The 26,663-nt window shown below is 48.6% G+C and overlaps 1 protein-coding gene across 3 annotated transcripts in view; it reads left to right on the plus strand.

Annotated features, from left to right (window-relative positions):
• TSPAN14 (tetraspanin 14) overlaps nt 1–26,663 on the plus strand; it is a 51,311-nt gene that overhangs the window by 16,472 nt on the left and 8,176 nt on the right. Inside the window, exons 3-6 of one of the 3 annotated variants that reach the window (XM_011929270.1) lie at nt 5,008–5,105; nt 20,372–20,422; nt 22,799–22,945; nt 24,558–24,728. In XM_011929270.1, coding sequence (XP_011784660.1) covers nt 5,025–5,105; nt 20,372–20,422; nt 22,799–22,945; nt 24,558–24,728 — 450 coding nt within the window. In that variant the 5' untranslated portion in view covers nt 5,008–5,024. Of the gene's footprint in view, nt 1–5,003; nt 5,106–20,371; nt 20,423–22,798; nt 22,946–24,557; nt 24,729–26,663 lie in introns of those variants that run through there. The other 2 variants (XM_011929277.1, XM_011929284.1) reach the window with 2 other exon arrangements.

The following is a 26,663-nucleotide window of genomic DNA, read 5'->3' on the forward strand; positions in this document are numbered from 1 at the left end:
AAAAAAAAAAAAAAAAAAAGTGTGAAATAGTATGTCTGGATTGTCTTTAAGTTTTATTTCTTGTGACATTGAATATTTTTCCTTTTTTTTTTTTTTTTTAAAGACAGTCTTGCTCCGTCATCCAGACTGGAGTGCAGTGGTGTGATCACTGTTCATCACAGCCTTGACCTCCTGGGCTCAAGTGATCCTCCTACCTCAGCCTCCCAAGTAGCTGGGACTTCAGACACCACACCCAGCTAATTTTTTTACTTTTTGTAGAGATGGTGTTTGGCCATGTTGCGCAGGCTTGTTTTTCCATTGGTTATGTTATTCTTCCCTTTGTTATGTTATTCTTTCCTTTGTGTATGATGTTCATATCCTTTGTTCATTTGTATACAACGAGAGTCTTTTTGAAGTGTGACTCTCTCTATAGGTTGCAGATATTTACTCTGTCGTAATTTTTTCAGCTGCAGATACCATTTGTGTTTCCGTTTTTATTGTTACTTTTAATCATGGGGATTTTTTAGACTTGTTATCTGTTCAGGCTTGGTAGTGTTGTGCTTTAAATTGCTTTTTCCTGTTGCCTCAAAAGTTGAAGGAGGGTAAAATAGAATTGAAAACCCTGTTCTCTGGGTGTGGTGTTTGCGTGCGTGTGCGTGCGTATGCCCTTTAAATCTGTAAATTGTTATTTGCTTATTATTTAACTCCCCTCAAGTTGCTAACCAGTTATCTCACCACTGTTAAACAAGTCTCCCTCTGCCCCATTTTGAAAAGTTGGTATTTTGATAAACGTGCCTCCTTCCTGCCACACTGACGCTGTATTTTCTATCATGTTCTTAGAGTTGAGACAGTTTGAGATGTTAATTTTTTTTTCTATGCGCACAAAATAGCTTTTGGAGATTCTTCCTCTGCTGGAATGGTACTTAACATTTGTGAAAAGTTTACCCATCTCTACTTTTAGGAAGATTCTTAGTCGTGCGTGTGTGTCTGTGTCTGTGTGTGTGTGTGTGTAAGACAAATGGTGTTGGTGTTCATTGTGGATGCGTCTGCTCATAGAGGGCTAACTTCTGCCTTCCTTCAGTATGATGTGGTTTAGCAAATGAGGTGAGATGCTAGGGACCATGGGAATGGTCCGAGCATGAGATGCTCGGGAATCATTTCGGGTCAGATCTGGGTTCTAGTTTCAGCACTACTGCCTTATCAGCCTTCCTGCATTTTTGCGTAAATGCACTAGTAGCTCCTTTGGTGGCTCAGGAGTGCTCAGTCCTTTTTTCCTCCCTTGGGGTTCTGAAGCCTCCGAGCCACACCTGTTGTGCAGCTCCATCATTACCCCTCCACAGATAGAAGGCCACCATACACTGTGTAGGAGGATGTGGCTTAGGCTGGAGTCCAAATGAGTCTCCCATTTACCTCCCTCAGCTTAAACTGTGTGGAGACCAGGATCTGCCAGCCCCATGGAGGGTCAGGACCTGCTTTTCAACCTGCTGATCAACAGAGCAGAGAGGGACAGAGTGAGAGGTGCCTTCCCTCCCTCTCCCGAGGTTAGGTGGGTGGCAGGGGTGGGGGAGGGGGGTGAAGGAAAACTGAAATGTTTCCTTGCAACAGTTCTTGCCATAGTTTCCTCTTCTGTGGGCTGAGGATGAGGAAAAAGTGTCACTGGGACAGCCCCACCTCTAGACCTCATGGGGTTATCCTGGGTTGTACAAAAATGGCCAAAAGTGGTATAATGCTGGTGGTGCATGTGCTCTGGGTTGTAAGTGGCACGTGTATCAGGATACGTTGTCTGAGTGTGGCACACCTCTTCTTGGATGAGAGGGGGTTTCTTCCTAGTTATTCCGCAGTGTGGCCCTGGCTAGTGTAGTTTGGAGTGTTGATGTTACCAGGGAGGGAGTGAGGGCTTGGAGTTCAGTGGCTATGAGAGTCTCTGACGGGTGTAGGTGTGGACCCCAGCATCTGAAAGCAGAATTATTTCCTGGTTGGTCATGAGTGTTGGGTAGAAGGTGAAGCAGCAGATGGTCAGGTCAGGGAAGCCAGGCGCCCCATGGAGAATCGTTGCTCCAAAGTACTGGCCTCCCTGCCAGCTGCATCCCCCTGAAGTGTTCCCTGTAGCCTTTCCATATTCTATGCACTTAATGGTTGTGAACTACAGGAGACCGGGGACCATCAGGTTGAGATTCCCTGTGTTGCCACAGGACAGTCATTTTGCGAAGGCCCCGGGCAGGGGAGCAGAGGTGAGCCACCAACACAGACACGTTTGCTAATGAACTGGTTTCTTTGTGGAGCTTTCATCAAGAAGGAAGGGGGAAGTTTGGCTTTTCTTACTGCTTCCGGAGAGTTCTTTACAGGGTTGGGTTAAATGAGGTCAAAGGAGCACTCTCTAGGATCCCAAGGCATTTGATTCCGTGCCTGACCAGCCCTCCTCAGTTCCTGAGGCCCAGCTCCCTGGAGGTCACCGCCTTCTACTTTCCAGGCTCCTCTGGGAACCACGAGAAAAAGGCGGGGCAGGATTGTCTTGTCCATAAAAAGGAACAGAGTTTCTACTGCTTAGAACATTTTCCTGCCTCATAGGGTGTTTCCAGCTGAATTGACAGTTCTCTGTGATAAATGTACTTGAGTTTTAGGTTAAAAGTTTTTTTTCATTCTATATGCATTAATCCAGTCATGGATTTATAGTTGGGTAGCCCAACCCTCCCCTGAAGGGGAAAAAAAGAACGATTAAAAAAGCCAAACCATTGACTGGGTGTGGTGGCTCGTGTCGGTAATCTCAGCAATTTGGGAGGCCCTGGAGGGAGGATTGCTTGAGGCCAGGAGTTTGAGACTAGCCTGGGCAACATAGCATAGTGAGACTGCTATCTCTACCTACACAAAAAATTAGCAAACCAACCCAGTGCTGTGGGGCCCTGTAATCTGAAACAAGCTGGTGAATGTTAGCTATAGCTACCATTAAGTTAGTTGCCTACAAGGAGCCCCTCTCTGTGAATCTGTGTGCTGTATCATAGCTCACAGGCCCATCTACCTTTGTAAGATCTCCAAGGGGACTGCTGCAGCCCTCGGTGCCTAAGCTGATACCTGATCTGCTGGGCATGGGTCTGCTGGCATGTCAGTATCACGGTGGGGGCGGGGGTGGGGGACTTGTCAGAAATGCAGATTCAGGGCTCCAACGCAGACTTCCTTACCAGAACCTTGTGTTGGGGGCTGGGATCTGTATTTAGAATAAGTGATTCCGATGCTGCCAGCCAGGCCCCTCATGCCAGTGACATTAGGGGTAGGTCACTAAGAGCCCCACGTTAGTTGAGGATACTGAGGTCCCGAGAGAGCAGGGACTTGGATGGGCTGAGGTCATGTTGCTGAAGGAAGGCGCCTCTGTCTCTACCTGAGAGCTCCTTTTCTCCCTGCAGCCACTCTGTGTGGCCCAGACAGTGTTTAGGCCTCGTGTGTGGCCTTGTGTCCTGTAGAGTCCTTGGGCAGCAGGTGGTTGTGTTCACACACTCATTCTTGGAGGCAAGTTTTATGGACGTGCTCTTCTGCTGGTGGGGCGGTGGTAGGGCGGGAGGTGGGGATGGGGCAGCTGGGTAGTGGTCTGCCTGTTGTTCTCCCCTGCTGGTTCCTGAGGTCAGACAGAAGGAGGGGCCGGTGGATGAGTGGTGGTGTCTAGGCTGTGCCTGTTGATTCCACACCGTGGGAGAGGTGGAGCGGTCACAGGTTCCGTTTCCAGAGGAGTGTGGTTTCATGTCCCTTCTTGGCACTTCTTTCTGAGAACATTGCAGAGCAGCAGCCAGCCGGCTGTGGCAGCCTCACAGGAAGGGGTTTTGCAAGTAGCCACCACGTGGAAGCTGGTTTCTCACTGGCGGATGTGGGTCGGTCGCCTCCTCACCTCTAGGGTGGCCTTGTCTGCTTTCGCCTTGTGCTGTGTTACTCTCCTCACCTGGGAAGCTGGGGGGTGAGCAGGGGGCTGGCATGGAACCACTGCCCTGCGGGCCTCTGATCCTGTTCCTACCTGTCCACTTCAGGCACTCCCTCCTTTCCCACTGTTCAGCCATTGCACTGGGGGCAGGGGACCGTGGAGGACTTAGGGGTCCACCTGGATTGCCACTGGGGTTCAAAAAGGAAAGCAGTAAAGGTAGCCCAGGCCCTCAGAAAAGTCCCTCAGAAATAGCACCCTTCTGCGGTAGGATCTGTGAGGTTGCTTTGGGGGTTAGACACAGATAAAAATCAGTGGCCCCACCCTTCACTCTGTAGTTCACAGGGTCTTCCCACATAGGCTGTGTAGTCCAAGTTTCATGACAGCCCTGGAGGACAAAACTATGGCTATGGTCTGGGATGAGGTGAGGGGGCGGGGTGCAGGTGACAGGGGAGGGAGGGAGCAGGGGGATGGCTGCTGGCTCCAGTGGCCTTCCTCACCTCTGAGGGCTGAGCTTCAGAGGTTCTCAGAAAATGCTGCATGAATGAATATGGAGCCCTCATCTTGGCTTTTCTTCACTGGGCACAGTTGGATCATGTCCAGACCTGCCTGCACGTTCGTCTCCCAAATGTGGCTCTTTGTGGTCAAGCCCCTGTTTCTTCTGTTGGCTCTGGTGGGTGGAAAGAATGTGGACTGTGAAGTCCCCTGTCCTTGGTTCCAATCCTGGGCTATCACTGCTCTCTTGTCCTTGGGCAAGTCATGTGATCTTTCTGAATGGTTTCCTAAACCATGAAGTGAAAAAAAATCAATTCCCAGTCAAGAAGTGATGAGATCAATATTTGGGAAGGCTCCAAGCAGAATTCTTGGTTACTTAAAAGACACTTAAAAAGCGTCTTTCTTCCTTCTTTCAAAAATGTCCCTTCTCCTTTCGTTTGTGTTATAGAGAGCTGATTCAACCTGAGTTTTGCGTTACCTATACCTGGCCTTGGTAGTAGGCCTCTGCTTGGACCGGTAAAGGGTCGTGAGGGAAATGATCGGGAGCTTTCTGGAATCTGCCTATGAGCAGGTTTTGGGGAGAGGTTTTAACGCTGAGCCTGTCATCTCACTAGTCACACATCTCTCCGCAGATTCTGCTTCTCAGAAGATGCACTATTATAGATACTCTAACGCCAAGGTCAGCTGCTGGTACAAGTACCTCCTTTTCAGCTACAACATCATCTTCTGGGTAAGTGGATGAGAGTGACCACATTCCCTTGTTTAGTCCTTTATTCAGTAAATTATGGTTTTCCACACTCTTAATATGCGAGACACTACGTAAAGCTCTGGGATAAGGTGGTGGGCAGGGTCAATGACCCCTACCCTCACAGAACCAGTTGCAACTGTGGGGATGGGGGAAGGCTGAAGGCTGAGGTGACTGAAAGCCACAGTAAGGCCAACCCAGCCTTGGGGGTTCAGGTAGCCTTGGGACTCTGACCCAGATGCCTGTCTGTCTCCCTCACCTGCCCCCTGTTCCGATCCTGGGAGTGCCCCAGTGAGACATCAGCAGCAACGTACTTTGTGTGCATCTGACTATGAGCCAGACCCTGTTTTGGGTTCTGGGAGGTGATAGCAGACAAGGGCAATAAAGTGCTATTCTTGTAGTGCTTATGTGTAACCAAGAGCCATGTTAGCCTCCTGAACAACAGGACAGTGAGGGAGATGCTCCTTAGCTAGGGTGGCCAGGGAAAGGCATTCTGTGGAGGTGACTTGTGGGCTGAAAACTGAGCACTAATGAAGAGGTGGCCAAGCAGGGATCTGGGGAAGACTGCTCCAGACAGACAGAATGGCAGCTGCAAAAGGCCTGAGGCAGGAATGAGCTTTGTGTGTGCAAAGGACAAACAGAAGGCCATGTGGCTGGAGCTGAGTAAGTGGGAGAAGGGACACAGGTAGGGACAGAGACATGCAGGAGCCGGGTCACAAAGGATCACACGGGTCTCAATAAATAGTTGTAATTATTTTTTACTGCTTTAAATAATTATTGGAAGGCTTGTAAGTTGGGTGGTGTGATCTGATTTTGGAGTGACTGGAGAGTCACTCTGCAGAATGACCAGGTTCTGAGATGGGATTTGGGATAGAAGGGGGGTACATTTAAATTATCTCATAGCCAGCCTCAGGGAGATACCATTTCCTTTGTTGCTGACTGTCTTGGAGATGGAAGTCTTGGCCAGCCACCATCAGAGGAAGGGCTGGACCAGATGAGAGCGTGGAAAATGGGTGTGTTGACTGAGAAGAGGAGAGGTCTGAATATTGAGCCTTACGATGCTAGAGGTTGGGTCGAGGAAGAAAACCCACTCCCAAGTTGGCTGAGAGCGAGTGGTCCGAGGTAAAGGGAAGACCAGGAGATTGTGTGTTGTAGAAGCCTTTAAAGTAGAAAGGCACAGTCAACCATGGTGCAGGGAGGCGAAGAAGGATGAGGACAGAACATTGGTCATGGCTTAGACAAAGTGAAGGTTGTTGATGAACTTGGTGAGACCACTGTGTGCTCTGGGTAGTGGATCGGGGTGGGTGGATAGAAACCCAGCTGGAGTTGGCTGAGGAGCCAATGGGAAGTAAAGAAGTGAAGGGAATGACTCTTGACAGTTCTTCCAAGGATGCTTGCCTTAAAGAGGAGAAGAAAAGTTGGACACTGGCTGGAGATGGTTAGGGGGTTAAGGGAGTTATAGCATGTGTTTATTGCCAGTGAGATTGGTCCAGGGAGAGGCAGACATTGATTCTGTGCAGGAGGGCCTGGGGACATGATCATGCACAGAGGCTTTTAAAACCATTAAACATAGTTTATGAATATCTGTGTGGGTGTAGGTGGAGAAAGGAGGATAGAATGAGTGGCCATGATGTCATATTTTGCTTGTACTGCAGATTTGGCATCTTCTATTGGGACTGGAACTCTTGAAAACAAGGCAGACTTACTAAGTCTTCTCAGCTTTGCAAGCTTGATTTTACAGCCTCATCTCCTGGTGATTTATCTTAGTGTGTTTGGGGATTTTCTGTCCTAGAGAAATAAGGTGGGATTCAATGGCTTGGTCTTTTAGCCCACATCTTTTCCTGTGCTCTGATAACTTTGCACCAGCAACTGCATCATTGTTCCTGAAATAGGGCATTGCTGGATATTTGATGTGGTGCCTCTGGGTCCCTCTTAATGCGGGAGTCCATGCTCCATCCTTATGATGTATGGCTTCTCAGAGCAGCATTGTTCCCTGTCTGGAGAGCCTCTTGGCCTTAACTGGTGTTCCCCCTCCACCATCCTGCACCCCCAGCCAAGTATATGGTGGAGGGTCACTGGGCTAGGCAGGCAGTCTGACACTTGGACACTTGGACGCCCAGTTGCTCCCCTCTGTGGGTGTGCTGCTTGGCTTTGTGCCTCAACCTCTGACTCTCATCTTAATTTCTGCAGCTAGAGCAACACTCTCCCACTACTGCTGTAGCTGAGGGCCCTGGTATCTTCATTTCTTCAGAGGGTTTCAGGAGAGAGTTTTTGACACCAGGGAGCTCTACTAACTTGCCTGGTAACACATTTGCCGCACTATATTCCAGTAGTGGAGCGCATGAATCCAGCATGGTAGTAAGTCTGCTTGGTGGTTGAAGGGTGCTGCAGTGTTTTCCGCCTGTTGCAGATTTGGCAATGTGTGTGTTGAAAGTTAATCATTTTTCAGTTAGTGTGCATTGGGGCAGAACAGGAAGGAACAAACAGGAACAGCCAGGAAGACCAAGCATGAGAGAGCTTGGTTGGGAAATAAGAGTGGGAGGCCAAGTGCCTTGCTTAGGGAGAAGCTGCTGGACCCTCCCCACTGGGTTCCTGGTAGTGATGTGCAGTCTTCATTTGCACTGGAGCTGGCAATGTGGGGTGAGGCCTGACACTGGGGCGCACAGCTCTCTGGGAAGCTCATGGTGTAGCAGGAGTGTGCTGGGCTGGCTCTGGGCACCCAGGGTCTCCCTGAGCTGAGTGACCTGGCTAAGCTTCAGTGTTTTCCTTGTGATGTAGCACTCTCAGCTGCCTAGTGTCTTGCCTCAGGTTGCTGAAAATGTATAAAGTGGAATGCCCAAGCCTTTACCTCCTCAGATAAGTTTTCTTTTTTTAAAATGGAGAAAATATAAAAGTAGGATAATAAAATGAGCTCCATGTTCCCACCATCTAGCTTATTTGGTTTGTATCTCCCCGCCCAACCCTTTGGATTATTTTGAAGCAAAGCCCAGGTAGATGATTTTGCACAGTGTTTTTATTTGTATTTTGTTTAATGAATTAACAGTGAGCAGTGGTGCAGAAGGATTGCACATGCTGATGGTGGACACTGGACTCAGCAGGCAAGTTTCAACGTGCAGAAGGCAGCTTGTTGCTTCTGTGACCAATTCTAGGTGTTGGAACAAATATGATGTTTTATTTAGTAGTTTGCCCTCACTTAGAATTATTTTCATAGGCTGGGCGTGATGGCTCACGCCTGTAATCCCAGCGCTTTGGGAGGCTGAGGCGGGCGGACCATGAGGTCAGGAGATCGAGACCATCCTGGCTACAATGAAATCCCGTCTCTACTAAAAATACAAAAAATTAGCCGGGCGTGGTGGCGGGCGCCGGTAGTCCCAGCTACTCAGGAGGCTGAGGCAGGAGAATCGCGTGAACCCAGGAGGCAGAGCTTGCGGTGAGCCAAGATCACGCCACTGCACTCCAGCCTGGGCGACAGAGTGAGACTCTGTCTCAAAAAAAAAAATTTTTTTTTCACAATAGCATTCTTTATAGATAAATACCCTTTGGTCGCTAATAGATTTTTTTTTTAAGCTCTCTGACTTTGGGGCCAAGATTTCCCGGGGATTGTTAAAACCTGCTTGGGATAAGAAATGTGGTTGCCACTGAAGTTTGCATGTCTGTTCTGAACCTCTTGGTTTACAGAATGAGAATGGAATGGGCTTCATGAGGTTCTTATCACAAGGATGTTAGGGAAAATATGCTTCCATGCAACATGGCTTTTTGAGAGCGCTAGTGTTTTTTACTTATTAAAAAAATCATTCTTTGGTTGTGCTAGACCTGTTTTTAGTGCAAAATCTCACTTTGACTTAGGAAATGCAAATCAAAACCACAATGAGATACCACTTCACACCCATTGGGATGGCTATTATTTTAAAAAATGGAAAATGACAGATGTTGATGAGGATGTGGAGAAATTGAAAGCTTTGTGCATTGTTAGTGAAAATGTAAAATGGTGCAATTGCTATGGTAAACAGTATGGTAGTTCCACAAAAGTTAAAAATAGAGTTACCGTATGATCCAACAATTCCACTTCTGGGTATAACAAATAGAGCTGAAAGCAAGATCTCGAAGAGATATTTCTACACCCATGTGCACATTCATAGCAGCATTATTTACAGTTGCCAGAAGGTAGAAACAACCAAAGTGTCCATCGATGATTGAGTGAATAAACAAAATGTGACATTATACAGATGTGAAAGAGCTTAAAAAGGAAGGCGGTTCTGTCACATGCTACAGCATGCGTAAACCTTGAGGACATTGTGCTGAGTGAGATAAGCTAGACGCAAAAAGACAAATACTGTATGACTCCACTTATATGAGGTGCCCAGAGTAGTCAGAATCATAGAGACAGGAAGTAGAATGCTGGTTGCTAGGAGCCTGGGAAGGGAAGATTGGGGAGTTGTTGGTTAATGGGTACAGAAGATCTCACTTTGATGTGCAGAGGAAGGGAAGCTGGGAGAGGCGTACACTGGAGGAGTGGCATCTGGCCTTTTGTCTTTGCTCATTTGTACCCCCCACTGGTTCCACAAAGCATTTGGGGTTTTCTAAGTTTGCCCAGTGAATCCTCTAGAGGGATGATTTGGATGATGTCTGCAACTCCAGGGCTGGTTTCCAACACAAGCATTGCTTTAATCTGCATGCTGAGGTTGGATGAAGTCCTTGCCTGGATCTGCTTCACAGATGGATTAAAAAGTGAAGAACTGAAACCCCTTCTAAGCAGACTGTAGGCCTTTGTTACACAGGAGAGTCCTTTGCTTATCTGTAGTTTAAAAAAATTTTTAAAAAATGACATTCTGCCATTGGCTTTCTCAGTGACTTGGGTCTATTTGAGCTTACCCTTTTAAAAATGTGTGAATTCGCCTCTGTGCAGCCTGTTTCTGAGTGAGATGAGATCCATGGACATCTGTGCTCTGTGACCAGCATGGCTTGAGGCCTCTTCCTTCAGAGTCACAGATGCCTCCTGTGAGTAGGGTGAACATGTAATCTATGGTTCAACTTTTGAGAGTAAGAGAGAGTTTGTTGAGAATGTTCCTGGAACAACGGGTGTATGCCAGGCCTGTCCTGTGCAAATCTGGGCATGTGGCCACCCTGCACAAGAAAGAGAAGACAAGCCCAAGGTGGGAAGATCAGCTCTCTTTCCTTACCCTTGTGTAGGGCATCTTTGCGGGCAGGGTCTTATTCTCTTCATCCGACCTTTATTATGCTCCTCTTTATAGAGGACTTGCCAATTCACAGGATAGTCTGCTGTTCTGGGCTCTTCCGACGGATGGAGAATTGTCCTTATTTGAGCTGAACTCTGTGCCTTTGATATCAGACACCAAGGCCTGATCCCTAGATCTTCAGGCACATGATTTCTTCATTTCCATCTCGGTGATGCAGTCAAAAGGGAAAAGTCTAGTGTTTTAATAATGTATATAGTGTATTTTTGTTTTCACTGCTGGGAAGATGTCCTTTTTTCTCTTCAAGTAGTATTTAATCAACTTTTGTAATTGCATGGAAATTCATAAATGCTAAACAAGGCATCCCAGGTTTACTGCATTTCTTCCTCCATGCCCCAGTGTCCTGTATGCAGGCACACAGTTTCATATCCTGTGAGTAGTATCCTTGCAGTCTTGAGATATGCATTTTCACAGCACCATCTACTAATATAAAACATTCCAGGTTTGCAACATTATCTTTCCAACCGTATTTTTAGAAATTCCCATATTGGACATTTAGGTTGTTTCCAATTTTTTTGCTATCCCAGATAAGGATGCAATGATTAGTTTATGTAATACACATTCTTCCCTTTAGGGAAGGGAGGGAAATTATTTGCTGAGATAGATTCCCGGGAGTGAGATTAAATGGGTCACAAGGTGTGTACATTGTTTTAACCTGCCTGACATACAGTCAGAATCACATCCCCAGAACGACTGCCCCAATTCATAGGAAATTGACCGTCTTTTGGCACAGGGGGTGTGTGTGTGTGTGTGTTTCTGCATTTAGGCTTGCCAAGGCAGAGGACAGGGATTGCTTAATCAGAAACTCCACTAGAACTTAAGGAATGGCCAGTGGTGCTGATGCCTGCATGGCCTCAGCCCCCAATTTTCCCAATTTAGTAATCCCAACTGGTGAGCCTGGGACCACCAGTTGGGATTACTGAGGAAGGGATGTTCAAGGTGCTCTGAGATTATTGCCTGGCACACAGGACTGTTAAATGCTTACACATACTTTCAAGTCTTAAGTACCTTGGTGTACTTGTATAACTCGGCCTCCTTGGCTGGTAAATAATCAGCGTGGCATAGTCTACAGGAGTGATTTTTCTTGTTTGTTCTTTTTTTCTTTAATGGAAATCCTTTTTATAATGATCACTTCTATTGATGTCTGATTTAGATAGAATAACATTTATTCATTTTAACTGTACAGTTCAATCTCAGCTTTACATGCCACATAATCACCATCATCACAATGAAGATATAAAACATTCCCATCACCCCAGAAACTTTCCTTGTGCCCCTACAGTCATGCCCACCCCACCCCACCCCTTTCCTGGGTGATGGTTGTTCTGTCTCCTGTTGCTATAAATTAAACTCTTTGGTATCTGACTTTTTTTAGTTAGGTGGTAGTGTCTCTATTGGTTTTCTCTTTTTAATTACTTTTTAAAAATCTTTTGAAATTATTTTTTATTTTTTAATTGTACAACATACATAACAGAAAATTTGTCATTGAAACTATTTTAAGTGTATAGTTCGTTAGCATTAAGTACATTCACATTCACCTTAATTGCTGTTCTTATTTTGATTATTTCTTCCTTTCTACTTTGGGATTATTTTGCTTTTCCTTAGCTACTTAAACTGGAAGAGTAGATCACTAATTTTTAGATCTTTTTTTCCTAATATAAATACTTGAAGCTGTACATTTTCTGCATCCCACACATTTTGATATGTTTTCACTTGATTTGGTAAAAATACTTTGTGTCTCCTCCCACCTCCAGGCTGACTTCTGGAGCTTCTCCTTTTATTCTGGATTGTAGCAATTTTATACGTGCTGGTATAGTTGTCTTTGTGTTTATTCTGTTTGGGGTTCATTGGCCTTTGAGATTTGTGGGTTTATAGTTTTCATCAGATTTGGAATATTTTAGCCACTATGTTTTCAAATGTACACCCTTTTTCTCCCCTTCCCTGTCCCATTTCCCTAGGACATTGTTTATCTAGGTTACAGAGGCTCTGTTCAGTTTTTATTTTGTTGAGCATTTTACCCTCTGCTTTAGTTTCTGTGGCTTTGTCTTAGCTTGACTGATCTTTTCTTCTGTAGTGTCTCACTGGCTATTAAACCCATCTAGTGAAGTCTTCATTTCTAGTATTATAGTTTCTATTTTTAGTAGTTACATTTAGGTCTTTTTTATGTCTCCAATTTCTTTCCTTATCATATTTATATTTTCCTTTAAATCCCTGAACATATTTGCAATACTTGTTTTGAAGTTGTTGCAATTTCATCTTCTCTGTCATACTTGTGTCTTCTATTTACTGAATTTTTTCTCTTGTAGCTCACTTGTTTCCTTTTCTTGCCTATCTAGTAACTTTTGGTTGGATGTTAGTTATAGTTTTTCCACTAAGTATTCTTCCCTAACAGTATGAAGTTTTTTTGTGTCTGCCATCTTTCATTTAATATCATATGTGAGATTCATTTATGCAGTTGTACATAGTTGGAGATCATTTATTCTTGTTGTGTAATATTCTATTGTGGGGATATATAATTTGTGTTATTTACAGTTTTAGGCTATTAAGACCTGTTACAGTGATATAAAAACATACCAGTGTTGGAGACCTGAGTATAGGGTATCCCAGGCTTTGTGTGGCTGAGGAGGAGGAAATCCCGTCTTTCCTCTCCAGGTCCAGATGGTTTTAGTGTGATAGTTTAGAGCTGAGCTTTGCAGACACGGCTTGCAGGCCAAACCTGGCCTTCCGCCTGTTTTTACACATACAATTTTATTGGAACACAGCCACACCCATTCATTTACGTATTATCTATGGCTGCTTTCCCATTATAACAGCAGAGTTGAGTAATTGCTACGGGGATCATCGAGCACACAAAGCTGAAAATATTTACTATTTGGCCCTTTACAAAAGTGCTGACCACTGCTTTAGTATCTTGGTTTTCTACCCACTGTTAATCACTGTGAACTGTGCCAAAGTTAGGGTGGGGGTTTCTTCTCTCCTGGGGGTACTGCCTGTCACCTCCCTTGAATGACTGTGTTCCCTCCGCCTTCCTTCCTTTCAAGGGCCTTGACACAGGTTCCTGGGCGGGGCTCAGTGGGGGTCAACTCCCTGTTATCTGGCAACACAGAGACAGCTGTGGAAGCTGCCCCTGGAGCCCTCTGCGCAGTCCTTCCCCACAATGGGGCCCTCGCTTGGGTTCTCTGGCTCTGCTGGGAGGGCACATGTTGTTGCCTTTTCTCAGAACCACCCTTCTGGCAGGAGGAAAAGCTGGGGTGTGATAGCTGTGTGACCCCGTGCAAGGTACCTCCTGCTCTGGGCTCTGTTTCCCTGTGTCGTAAGGAAGCCAAGTCCTAGCATCCCTTCTGGCTCCCAGACCTTCCGAACTCCCACTGACAAGTGGCTTGGTTCAGACTTTCAACACAGGACGGTTAACTGCAACTCCTCCCTTGGCCCACTGGGCTCTCAGGGCCAGGTTGGGTCTGGGGTCTGCACCCTCTGGTCCTTTTTGGCCTCAAGTTCAATTGAATCATCAGCATTTCAAGTGGCCACAAGTGTCGCTGTTGTTTCCTGAATGCCTCAGGCCTGGATTTGGGATTTCCTATTCTGGAGAGTGCCAGGACCCTGGGGTTTCCATCTGGTGTAATTTATAATGGCAAAGCTTAGCCGGTGGGAGGTGCATGTGCATGGGTCCTTGGAGGTCATCGGTCTCCTGCTGCTGCTTATTTTGCTGACTGGCAGACTTGAGACCCAGGAGAGGGATGGCTTCCTCGAGGCCCTGACTCTGTAAGTTAGGAACAAAGCTGGGACTCAGTCCTGGCTTCCTCCGCTCCCTGGTGTTTTCTTTCCATCATCCTTTCCTACCTCACTCGAAAAGCCTGCAGAAGGCCCTGTTTCCCTAAGCTGTGCTTCACTGTTGTCTCCAGAAGCCCAGTTATACAGGTGCCCTTGGAAAGGAGGACTTTGTCTTAGGACGGAGGCTGGTGCTGGAAGTGATTGGGGAGTGGGGTACAGAACACCAGCATCACGAGAAGGAGACGCAGTGTCTTCAGGACAGCAGATGCTTGTGGCATATCCTCGAGCGTCCCCCACGTTTCTGCTCTGCCTGCCCTGCAGGAGGGCATGGCCACCTTGAGACTGGCTCTGTGCCTGGAGTAAGCATGTCACGTAGGATCTTCTTTTAATCTTTACAACCTTCCTGTGACCTAGGAAAGATCATTCCTGTTTTGTAGAGAACATAGGCTCAGAAAAGGTATCGGACTCGCATGAGGCCCTGTCACTAGGCAGCTATAAACAGAGACTGGACCCAGGGCCGGCTTTGTTCAGGGGAAGAGGCTCTGTGAATGTCAGCCTGAGTCAGCGCATGGATTGTGCAAGACCCAGAGGCCAGCAGGGCAGAGCCTGAGAGCATCGCCTGCTGCTGGTGGTTCGCCTTGATCTTGCTGAAGAAAGGCCTCTGGGGCCTGCAGGAGTTGCCAAGTACTTTTATACATGCTTAAATCTTGCAAGGAGCCAAGGCCATTAAATCATGGGTGAGAGGCTGCCTTTGACCTGCTTGGAGCTGCATCTTTCTCCTCCAGTTCAGCAGGGCCTGGCTGGGTGTCACTTCCTTTGTGACTTGATTGTGCTTGGGTAAAGTACCATGTGCTTGCTTATGTGGTAAGTGGATTTCTTGTGTCTGGACTCTGGCTGGACCAGCCCAGAGTGCCCCAGGAGGACCTCCTGCCTTTCGCAGGGGCATTTTCCTAAGGTGAAGGGTCAATATTTAATCTTTGCAGTGACCCACAAAGAGGCCCTGCTGCCTTGTCCACCTGCCCTGGTTGGGACACAAGTGGTCTCACCACCTGACAGTGTGGATCATTTGGCTTTAGAGCTGCACAACCCCAAAGCCCCCCTATGGAATTCCTACATCCCCGGGCCCTTGTGTGAGTGCCCCTGTGTGGAAGGCAGCTGCTCTGTGGGTGGTAAGATAATGTGTTGCCAGGGTCAGAGGCATCCAAGTTTGGTTCTTAAGTCTGCCACCAGCTAGCCATGTGACCTTGGGCAAAGGACCAAATTGCTCTACATTTGAGCTTTCCCATCTGAAAAATGAGGGTAATTGAGCCAGTGTTATGGGATGTGGAGGGATAGCCTTAGGTCCATTAAGTGTTTAATGCAGTGCATAGCTCCCAGGAAAGGGCAGCTATTCACAGTGACCATAGCAGTCTAGGAGCTCGCTGGTCCAGCAAACAGAAGGCTGGCCTCCCCTCAAGCTGGGCCAGAGCTGGGCCCCATTCTTCAGTAGGTAATTCAATTAGGTCATAGGAGGGAGACAAAGAAGGTCACTTGAGGCTGGAGGGTACTCAGCTGAACCCCCTCACTCCCAGAAGATTGGCAGCCAGGGCTCATAGCAGTCAGGGCTCACCCAGCCTGGCCCCACAGACCATCTGCTGCAGAGTTCCAGGGAAGGGTACCGTGGGGTGAAGCGGGCCAGTGACCCGGTTCATTCATGGGACTGTTATGTGAGCTCTCAGGCAGGTCAGTTCCCCTGTCTGGTCCTCCCTCAATCTCCTGGTCTCTGAAACCAGATTTGTTGGTACTCAGAGTTCCTGCCCTGGGTCACTGTTTGTTGAACCCATGATCTGACATGTGATCCCCAAGTTCCTGTCTTTCCGGTGTGAGTTAACTTTAGTTCTTCCTTTAAGACAGAATGGAAAACAACACGAGGCCTTATTCTTTTTCTTTTTTTTTTTTTTTTTGAGACGGAGTTTTGCTCTTGTTGCCCAGGCTGGAGTGCAATGGCGCCATCTTGGCTCACCGCAACCTCCACCTCCTGGGTTCAAGTGATTCTCTTGCCTCAGCCTCCCGAGTAGCTGGGATTACAGGCATGCATCACCACGCTCAACTAATTTTGTATTTTTAGTAGAGATAGGGTTTCTCCATGTTGGTGAGGCCGGTCTCAAACTCCTGACCTTAGGTGATCCGCCCACCTCAGCCTCCCAAAGTGCTGGGATTACGGGTGTGAGCCACCATGCCCGGCCAAGCCCTTATTCTTAGAGCTGAGAGAAAGAGAACTGCACGCAGTGGTAGGGAGCTGGCTTCCCCAGCAAACAGAGTCAGCCAGGGCTTTCCCTGGGGGCCTTGAGAAGATCAGCAAGTGAAGGAGGGTATGGTCTGTGGGCCATATGCAGAGCGGTAAATGGCCCTGTGTTTGGGGAAGGGGCGATTGAGGGCCTACCTTTGCATGGGCACTGTGCCCCTGAGGGTGGGGATATGAACAGCTCTTGAGGTCATGGGTCTTTTTTGAGAACTTGTGCAGAACAAAATTCCTTGTGTGAAACCAGTCACCTTTTCCTATTGTATCTATTTAGTCACCTGGGAGAGCAATTAATATAGCACCTCAGCATGAATTCACAGAAACCTATTAATATAGATGGAACTGAGGCCCTTTTTTTTTCTTTTTTTTTGGGAGAACTGGTCTTACTCTGTCACCACCCAGGCTGGGGTGCAGTGGTGCAATCTCAGCTTACTGCAGCCTTGACCTCCCAAGTTCAAGCAGTCGTCCCACCTTGGTCTCCCTGGTAACTGGGAATACAGGCATGTGACACCACACACAACTAGTTTTTTTTAAAACTTTCTGTTTGTTTGTTTTAAGAGATGGGGTCTTGCCGTGTTGCCCAGGCTGGTCTTGAACTCCTGGGCTCAAACAATCCTCCTGCCTCAGCCTCCCAAATTGCTATGAGCCACTGTTTTCAGCCTGAGGCTGGTATTAATGTGGGAAACGATACACTTAGAAGTCAGACTTAGTAGTCAAGGTGAGAGAAGGGGTGAGCTGTGAAGTGCAGTGGGGAGGAGAGAGGGGAGCTCCAGCAGTGGTTTTTGTTGAGTGTCTTTAAGGCAGACTTTTCTCACCTGTCCCATGTGGCACCAGGGGATGAGTGGACTGTCTTGGAAAGTGGTTAGGCAGGGGCTGGAATGTCTGTTGGGAATGCTGGATGGGGCATCGGCCTCTGGGCTTGTTCTACTCTGACCGTAGGCAAATGCCCCTATATAGAGCTTGGCCCATGGAACTGGGCCAGGCTGAGTTTTTCTTGGCCCACATTTGCTCAAAATGCTTTTGGATCGAATCACACCCAAAAGTGCGCCTAGGGGTAACTAGAAGGACCCAGGCAAGCACTGTCCTGGTCTTGGGTCCTGGGGAGTCACTCGTGCCTGCTCTGTGCCTACTGTGGGCCAAGCCCTCCTCGTTGTTGGGCTGCAACTCTGAACAAAACAGATAACACCTCTGGCCTTAGAAGGGCTTAGCTGGGGAGACACAATAGAGAGACAGGCCCTGTGGTCTGGGATCAGTGCCACAAAGAAAATCAACAGAGGAGGTCACACGTGGGAGATGGGGAGCAGTTCCACGAAGGGTGGTAAAAGGAGGCCTTGAACGCAGTGAGGGAGGAGTCAGGAATGGATATGGAGGAAGAGCATTCCAGGCTGAGGGAAGAGTGTCCAGGCTCTGAGGCAGGGGTGATTTTGATGACTTCAAGAAACAGAAGGAATGTCAGGGTGGCCCGGGGAGTGGGTTGGAGGTGGGAAGGAGATGCCTTGGGAGGTATACGCAAAGCCTGGCTGCAGAGGCCCTTGGGAGACATGGGAGAGAGCGTGCATTTTCTTCTAGGTCTGCGTGGGAAGTCACTGCAGAGTTTCGAGGAGGGGAGTTCCCAGCTCTGTATTTTTGAAGGACCGGTCTCGTTGCTTGGACCAGTGAGGAGCCCCCTGTGGGATCCAGACCCGAATGGGTTGAGCCGGGGCAGGTGGGAGCAGAGACTCTGGAGAAAAGCTGGTTGAATGCACCGTGTATTTGGAGGCAGAACCAGCAGAGGGTCCTCTGGGTTGAGTGTGGAGCAAAAGAGGAAGAAGGCACCAAGCCTAGGGTCTGGGTTTTCTCTCTTACACTTGCTGGGTGGAAGGTGGTGGCACTGAATGAGACGGAGAAGAGTTGCATGAGTTGGGTTGGGGTCGGGGGACCAAGGCTGCGTAGTGGGGCAGAATAAGAGTGAAATATCATTAGCTGTCTTTGGAGGACAAGTAAACTAGACATTAGGGTATTTGACCGGGGGCATGGCCAGGACTGGACATCTAGGTATGTTGGTCAGCAGTGTTTAGATGGTATTTAAGCCTTGTGAATTATGAGATCATTGAGAGGGCTCAGGACAGGGTGAAGGAGCTAGGACTGTGAGTGACGCCCACCAGTGTCTAGAGGGGTCTGAAGGAGGAGGAGGAATAGCAGGGAGGAAGGCAGTCGGCATATGCTTGGGGTCCCCGAAGCAGAGTGTGTCAGTGGAGTGCTTGGAGGAGGAGAGAATGACCAGCTGTGACCACTGAGGTCAGATACCACAAGGAAAAGTCTTGGCCTCCAGCTTTGGCAAGAGGGAGGCAGGTGACTGGGGGCCTTGAATAAGATGGGTGGGGATGGAGCTTGCAGGATTCGGCAGGTGGTGACCAGTCGCCTGCAGGCTCGCTTGTCGTGCCAGTGTAAGACACCTGGGGGGGGAAACGAAGCGGTCATGCATTCCATCAGGAAAACCCTTCCCACCTAGTCAGTTCATGGGGAGGACCGAGGGCTAGGGATGAGCCCAGGGAGCTCTGCCCCCTTGGCTTGGTGCTGTATCTGGTACTTGAGATCGTATCTGGCACTTGGGATGTACTCCGTAAATGTTTGTTGAATGAATGAGTGAGGAGTGAATGAATGAACTGAGACTTGTGATTCAGCCCTTCTCCCCACTGCCTGGCACTTTGGTTTTGGCCCTCCCTGGGCCTCAATGCCTCTGCTTTTGTAAAATGGAGGGATTAGCTCTTGGTGGGGGTTCTTCACTTAACGTTCACAGACCATTGTGGGAGCCAGCAGTGGGAAGCTGTGAACCCTCTAAAATTTCATACAAAATACTGGGCATTTGTGCATTTTCTGAAAGTGATCTGTGATCCGGAAGAGGATCACAGATTACTTTCAGGATTGGGTAAGACTTCCTGGGGTTTTCCTTGAGCCCTTTCTTTCCATTCTTGCCCTTGGGGCTAGTTACTGAGTAAAATAGGCAGAAGTGGCTCAAGGCTTGAGATCACTGGTAGTCATAGAGAAGCGTGGTCCTGTTATTTATCGTGAGATGGTGATAAATGGCAGTGAAATGGCAGTGTGGTGTAAAGTAGTCACAGAAAAATAGGAGGCAGCTTTATTAGCAGAGCCCACGTTGTGTTTTGTTCTATGTGGAAAAGCCCTCCCTGGTTTAGGAACCTGTGTCATGTATTTGGGAGGGCCCCTTTTTGTTGTGGTGCACATGGGGTATAGGGTCCTGCAGGTGGGAAGTTGGGCTTGGGGGTGCTTCTCCTCTGGGGTGAGCTTATTGCTTAGAGCAGGCCTATTTTCTCTAGCTAAAAACCCAGCCTTTCCTGAGCACAGGTGCACCCTCTGCTCGGTGTAGATACGGTGGGGAGGAGGATCAGCCCTGGCCTGGGCCTCTGGATAGCTGCTTATCTGTGCCTGGAGTCTTATCTCCAGGGCTAGAGAGCTGGGGTGTGTGGCAGAGATCCTGGGCTCTGTTTCCCCCCATCCTTACCGTGTAGTGGTGCCCGGTCCTATGCAGCCTCATCGTGCGTTGGGAACCTCTGAGGGGACCTGGATGCTAGCCCTCCCAAGGGGTGGTGTCTTCGTATACACCAGATAGCGCACTGAAATGAGTTCAGGGTTGCAAAAAGGGGAAGAAACGGCACAGCCTGATATCTGTGACCCATAGTCTCTCCAGGGTGGAGTCTGCTGTGAGATCTTTTCCTCTTCCCTCCCTGGGGCATATGATCAGCTGAGGTTGAAGGAGTTTGTCCAGACATTCAGGAAGGTAGGTTCAGGTTATCTGTCATCTGCAGGGCCTGAGGGGCTATGTGGGATGTGAGCTAGGAGCATGCTCTGCCTGGCAGTGTGGACTTTGCTCTGTGAAGCATGTTCACAGTGTTGGTTTCCATCCTAACTTCCTTCCCTCTCTCTCTTTCCTCTGCCCCACTTAGTTGGCTGGAGTTGTCTTCCTTGGAGTCGGGCTGTGGGCATGGAGCGAAAAGGTAGGTGTAACTATCACAGGACACTGAGCTTCAGGCAGCCAAAACCAGATTCGTTGGACTTCATTTTCCCTCCTCCAGTCTGTTCCCTGACAACAAGCATTTCTTGTATAGTGTCAAGGTGTGTAGTTGTTAATCTTTACACGCACAACTCTTGCCTACTCTGCCCACATGATAGTGTTGGCTGCTGGAGGCATGGGCTGAGCTGGGCTGGTTGGGTTTTGAGCCCTGTGGATGTGGAGAGCTCAGCTCTTGTCTGCAGCTGTGCCCAGAGCAGGCTTGGGGCAACCCAACTTCCAGACCCTGTATGTGCCTCTGGGAGCAAGCGAGCAGGTCCCTGAACACAGGCATGCTTATTGTTGAAGCCCTTGTCCTCCAGGATGAGAAAGAGCAGGGAGCGGGGCTGGGTGATGTGCCCTCTCTCCTCAGGAGGAGAGGGGAGGAGTGGAGACCTGGCATCTACTGTCTGGAAGGACATGGGGCAGTTGCAGCTCCAGGAAGGGGATGAGACTGGATATGGGCAGGGTAGGGCTGTGCTGCTGCTTGTTGCCCTGTGGCAGGGGTTCTGTGGAAGCGGTGAGGGCTGAAAAGGGCCAGGGAGGGAAGGGGGAAAGGGAGGGAAGCAGTAAGGTGGAGCAGGCCTGGCCGGAAAGAGCCAGGACTAAAGTTTCCTCTAGCATCTTGGGCCCAGGCCTTCTTCCTTCAGTGGAACATCGCTTTGCTTCCAGCAGGAGGAGGCAGAAGAACCTACGTCTGCAGGCTTTCCTGCCATGGCCTTACGAACAGGATAAGGCCCACCTTCCGGTTTGGGCAACTTCCAAGTGGCCTGTGAACCCCAAAAGGGCAAGAGCTGGGGTGCGATGTCCTTGTGCCCCTGTGACCCAGAAGCAGGTTCAATCTGTGCCTCACAGCACCACCGTGTGGCTGCCCCTGGGACTGCAGCCGCCTAACCGGGTGTGGCCCTGAGTGTGGAGCAAATCTGTCGATTTAAAATAATTAAAAAGGCCAGAACCTAGTTTAGAGAGAGTTTATTCAAGCACACATGTTGAGGACAGGGCTACCCAGGAAGCACAAATTCCAAAGAATGGAAGTCAGCCTTCCTGTTCGAAGTGTAGGAGCTTGGGATTATTTATGTAGACAAAGCCAGACAGAGGCTCTGTTGCCCAGACCGATTCAGCACAGTGACTGAATCTTGGCTCACTGCAACCTCCGCCTCCCGGGTTCAAGAGATTCTTGTGCCTCACCCTCCCAAATAGCTGAGATTACAGGGATGTGCCACCATGCCTGGCTAATTTTTGTATCTTTTAGTAGAGATCGGGTTTTGCCATGTTGGCCAGGCAGGTCTTGATCCTGGCCTCAAGTGATCTGCCCTCGTTGGCCCCCGAGAGTGCTGAGATTACAGACGTGAGCCGCCATGCCCAGACACCTATGTATGTCTTGATGCTTAGTCACAATGTTCTGATTAGTTGAGGCGGTCTTTTTCTTTCAGGAAAGGTATGTTTAACATTCCACACTGAAGATGTAATTGTCCCTGGGTCTTAGATGATATCTGATCTGAGTTAGTAAAAAACAATGAAAGAGGCAGTTAAACTGTAACAGAGATCAGTGACTGGAAGGGGGGCTGTGGTCTCTCAAGTCCCTTAGTTCAACCATCATCTAAGAAACAGAATTGCAAACATGCTACATGACTCAATCTCCAGGGCTCAGCTTTCCTCTTGGCATTTTACAAACCCTACGGAACTGCTCTGCCCATTATATGACTGTGTTTATATTTAAATTGAAATTGAATATAAATTAAAATTCAGTCCTTCTGTCTCATTAGCCACATTTCAAGTGCTCCATAACACCTGTGGCCAGAGAGTGGCGATATAGTCTAAAACACCTCCATTGGTGTAGAAACTTCTATGGACAGCACTGCTTTGGCCTGCCCTTGGGCGTGTTTTCCACAAGAGTGTTCATATTGAGGCTGTTTTCATCTCAGAAGAGTAGTGTTCCTCATTAATTAGGTGCCAAATTAGGGGACTAACAAGGTTAGCCACCAGGTTGACCAGTTTCACCACAGGCCACAGAGCCCAATTTCCCTCCAGGCCTGGAATAGGCACCCCACAGGCTGCAAAAGAAGCCTGGTGGCCGCCTAGGAGGAACTCACAGCGTAGGTGGAGGCCAGGAACACTTTCTGGGACCTGAGGTGGGCAAGGATCTGCTGGTCAGAGGGGCCCCTAAGGGCATGGATGGGGCCGGACTCTGGCCTGGCTGTTAACAAGAGGACTGAGCCTGGGGAGACAAGTCCCTGTTTTCAGTACCACCTGCACCCCCCAGGGTGTCATCCTTGACTCCCCTTCCGGGCCGATGCTGCCCTGCTTTCTCTGTCTCTTTCAGGGTGTGCTGTCCGACCTCACCAAAGTGACCCGGATGCATGGAATCGACCCCGTGGTGCTGGTCCTGATGGTGGGCGTGGTGATGTTCACCCTGGGGTTCGCCGGCTGTGTGGGGGCTCTGCGGGAGAATATCTGCCTGCTCAACTTTGTGAGTGGCCACAGAGACAAGAGTGGGATAGGATGGAATGGGGTGCAAGCTCTGCTGGGCAGGATTATATGTTACCTGGTCAGAGCAGGTGACAGCTCTTAGGAGCTTCCCCCAGGCCGCTGCCTGGGTGCAGGAGGTAGCCCTTTGCACCCTACTGTCTAGAGAAGCTGGTTCCTCTCGACAGGAGAATTAGGTACCCTCTGGTTTTTAGCCCTTGGTGGGAGGAGCCAGCTGCCTGTAGGCCAGCTCTACTCCCTGCTCCTTTGCCTTTAATCTTCTTTCAGAAGTTTTAAAAGAACTGTTTGTCTGCTACTGTCCTTTGCCCTTCCTGGCTAAGATCAAAAGATGTTGCAAGTAACCTTAAATCACTTCCCTTCTCCAAGGATGTGTGAGTCTATTGGATGTACAAGTCAGAATCCCAAATTTCCTGGCAGAACTGCAGATTACTAAGAGTTTACTTTTATATTTAGATACCAATTCATTTTTAGATATATTCAGTTAAATAATACCTGGTGGGGAAAACACATTATCATATTTTGCACTGTATTGTTTGTTGACTTGATTAGATCAAGCTTTCTCTTTCCTGGACATAATTTTAAAAGCAAAGCTATGGGCTTTTTTTTTTTTTCCCCCCTAATTTTTTCTCTGGAAAAAAACAACAACAACTGTGTTTAGCATCTTGCTTTTATGTGAACAGAGATTACGTTTTGGCAGGCCTCATGTGCGTGTGTGTTTCCTTTTTCTTACTTTGAAAGATTACTCCAAATTTGCTGGTTGTGGCAAGCTGCTTAGTGTCTTGTATGGCCAGTGATAATGTCTGTGAGAGCACAGACTGCAGGCTGGGAGTCTGCCCTGATGGGATATGGACCTGTGGCTGCACTGGCCCCTTGCAGAATGCCACCACTCCTTGTGGCCCGGGGCAGCCGAGAGCTTCTGGAGGGGTCTTTATGCAGCTGATGATCATATACTTTCATGCAGAGTTGGTACAGATAACATTGGCACTTCCAGAATTGAAAAGAGCCCTGCAGGGAACTCACATGTCCTGCATGAACTATGTGACCTCAGGCAAGCTATGTACCTAGTGACATAGCCATAGTTTTCTCATCTGTAAAGTGAGGTGACAGATATGTAGGCACTCAATGGGTTTGTGTGTGTAGGGGGAGTCGTCAGATAGTGTCTTGGGCACAGTGTCTGTCCTAAAGGAGCCGATACCCCAGGAGGCTGCCCTGGAGGGTCCAGGTGGAACAGCTGGGGTAGGGCAGCCATTCGTTCGTGTGATAGGGTTTCCTCCTTGTCCAGGGAGGAGGGCTGCTTCATAGCAAATGATTGACACATTGGCCTGGAGTTTTCTCACACTTTTTTACTCATGTGACTGTTAACAGCAATGCAGTGACATGGGTAGGGATAAATAACCCCTTTTTACAGATGAAGCGAAATTGCCCAGAGTCACCCAGCTAACCAAGTGTGGGATTCTCGGGGCCCCGGTGTGGGACTCTCAGGTGCACAGCCCACGTTCTGCCAAGGATGGTGGTTCCGGGTCAGGTGGGGTTATGTGTGTGGGGGTGCAGGCTGGTGGGGTGGTGACTCCTGCTCCCGTCCCCTTCCCCTGCAGTTCTGTGGCACCATCGTGCTCATCTTCTTCCTGGAGCTGGCTGTGGCGGTGCTGGCCTTCCTGTTCCAGGACTGGGTGAGGGACCGATTCCGGGAGTTCTTCGAGAGCAACATCAAGTCCTACAGGGACGATATCGACCTGCAGAACCTCATTGACTCCCTTCAGAAAGCTGTAAGCACCTCCCCATTGTGCCCCTGATAGAGCATGCGCCCCCCTGTGGCCTGCTGTGCTGCCCGGAGCTGAGGCTAGCAGGGGCACCAGGCCTTCTCTCCTCTGTGGGTTTTCTGCCTGCAGCTTGGCAGACAGCAGGGAGGCCGTGGAACAGGCCACCCTGCCTCTGGTCTGTTCCACTTTGCCAACTTGTGGTTGCCCGGTGGGCCAGCCCTTTCCCGTTGGGATTAGACAGGCAAATCCAGCTGCACCCGAGAACACCCACCCCCATGTGCCTGGCCCTCCTCTTTCGGCCCCAGATCTTTCCAATCTGCCCAATAGCCACACCAGCTGCAATCCTCCTTAGGCGCTGCATACTGTAAGGCATAGCTTCTTCCCCACAGCTCATGACTCACCGTCTGAGGCTATTCCTATCCCCTTCCTCCCCAGGACCTTTTCCCCTTCCTTTTTAAGAAGCCAGGGCTGCCTGGAGGAAGCTTTGTCAGATTTAGCAGAATGTGACCTCCCTGGAATATGTGCCCAGGGGTTTGTCTAAGCAGTCCCAGGCTGTGGCCTTTACTCCATCTGGTCTCCATCCCTCTTATCCCTCTCATGTGTGGCTGCACCTGGAGGCTTGGAACACAGCTGTCCCAGCCACCTGGGGAGGAACCCACTCCTTGGCCATGTCAGCCTGTGCAATGCAAGGCTCTTGTTTGATCTGTGTGCTGACGGAAAGCCCAGCTTCCTTAAGAACTTTTCATATGGAACACTTTGCTTTTGAGAAGAAAATAAATCAGAAACCATTAAAAATCTATGATTCACTCTCATTATTAACCAAAACTTGTTCACCTTTATTTCATGTATTATGGGATCCAGCAAAACCCATTTATGGTACCAAAGACCTTGTCTGTATTGTTATTACTAATGTATATAAGTCTGTGAAAGTCACCAAATCCCAGCCATGTTTCCATACCTCTCCTTTCTTTTCTGTTTAGTGCCACCATCCTTTTTTCATTTTCACCTACCCTTGGCTTGCTGGTGTCAGCATGCTAGGTTGTGGTTCATCCCTGTATTGCCTTAAAAACATAGTTTTCTCCATTGATGTCTTTTTCTTTTAAAAGTAAAACTTCTGGCCGGGCGTGGTGGCTCATGCCTGTAATCCCAGCACTTTGGGAGGCTGAGGCGGGTGGATCACGAGGTCAGGAGATTGACACCATCCTGGTGAAACCCCGTCTCTACTAAAAATACAAAAAATTAGCCGGGCGTGGTGGTGGGCGCCTGTAGTGCCAGCTACTCGGGAGGCTGAGGCAGGAGAATGGCGTGAATGCAGGAGGCGGAGCTGGTAGTGAGCTGAAATCACGCTACTGCACTCTAGCCTGGGCGACAGAGCGAGACTCTGTCTCAAAAAAATAAATAAATAAAATAATTAATAATAATAAAAAAAAACTTCCCAGGAGAGGGATTCAGTAAATTACACAGCTTCCTTGGGGTGAAATTTCGGGTAATCACTAAAGCAAGTGGAACAGTGGAGGTGTGGGGGAGATGATTTTACCTGAGAAGTAAGCAAAACAAAACAACCAGAAATCGCTGTTATCATTTGTTGTGATTATTGCCATAACCATGTCAGCTGTAAGGGCAAATGCAAAAAAGTTTTTTAGGGGAAGAGACACTGTCAACTTCACAATGATGCTTTCAGTGTTTGGTTTTTACAAACTTTTTAGTCAAATAAGGATTTTCTTTGTAGCCACACTAGATGATAGGAAGGGGAGGGCAGAGGCCCCAGGTGTGGGGCAGAGCTTTGATTGTGTTACCTTTCACCCTAATTGGACCTCTTTTCTGAGGAGCAGACACTTAGCAGCTATTTTTTTTTTTTTTGAGACGGAGTCTCGCTCTGTTGCCCAGGCTGGAGTGCAGTCGTCAGATCTCAGCTTACCTCAAGCTCTGCCTCCTGGGTTC

The sequence above is a fragment of the Colobus angolensis genome, unplaced genomic scaffold, assembly GCF_000951035.1.
Source record: "Colobus angolensis palliatus isolate OR3802 unplaced genomic scaffold, Cang.pa_1.0 Scaffold12, whole genome shotgun sequence".
NCBI classification, from domain to species: domain Eukaryota; kingdom Metazoa; phylum Chordata; class Mammalia; order Primates; family Cercopithecidae; genus Colobus; species Colobus angolensis.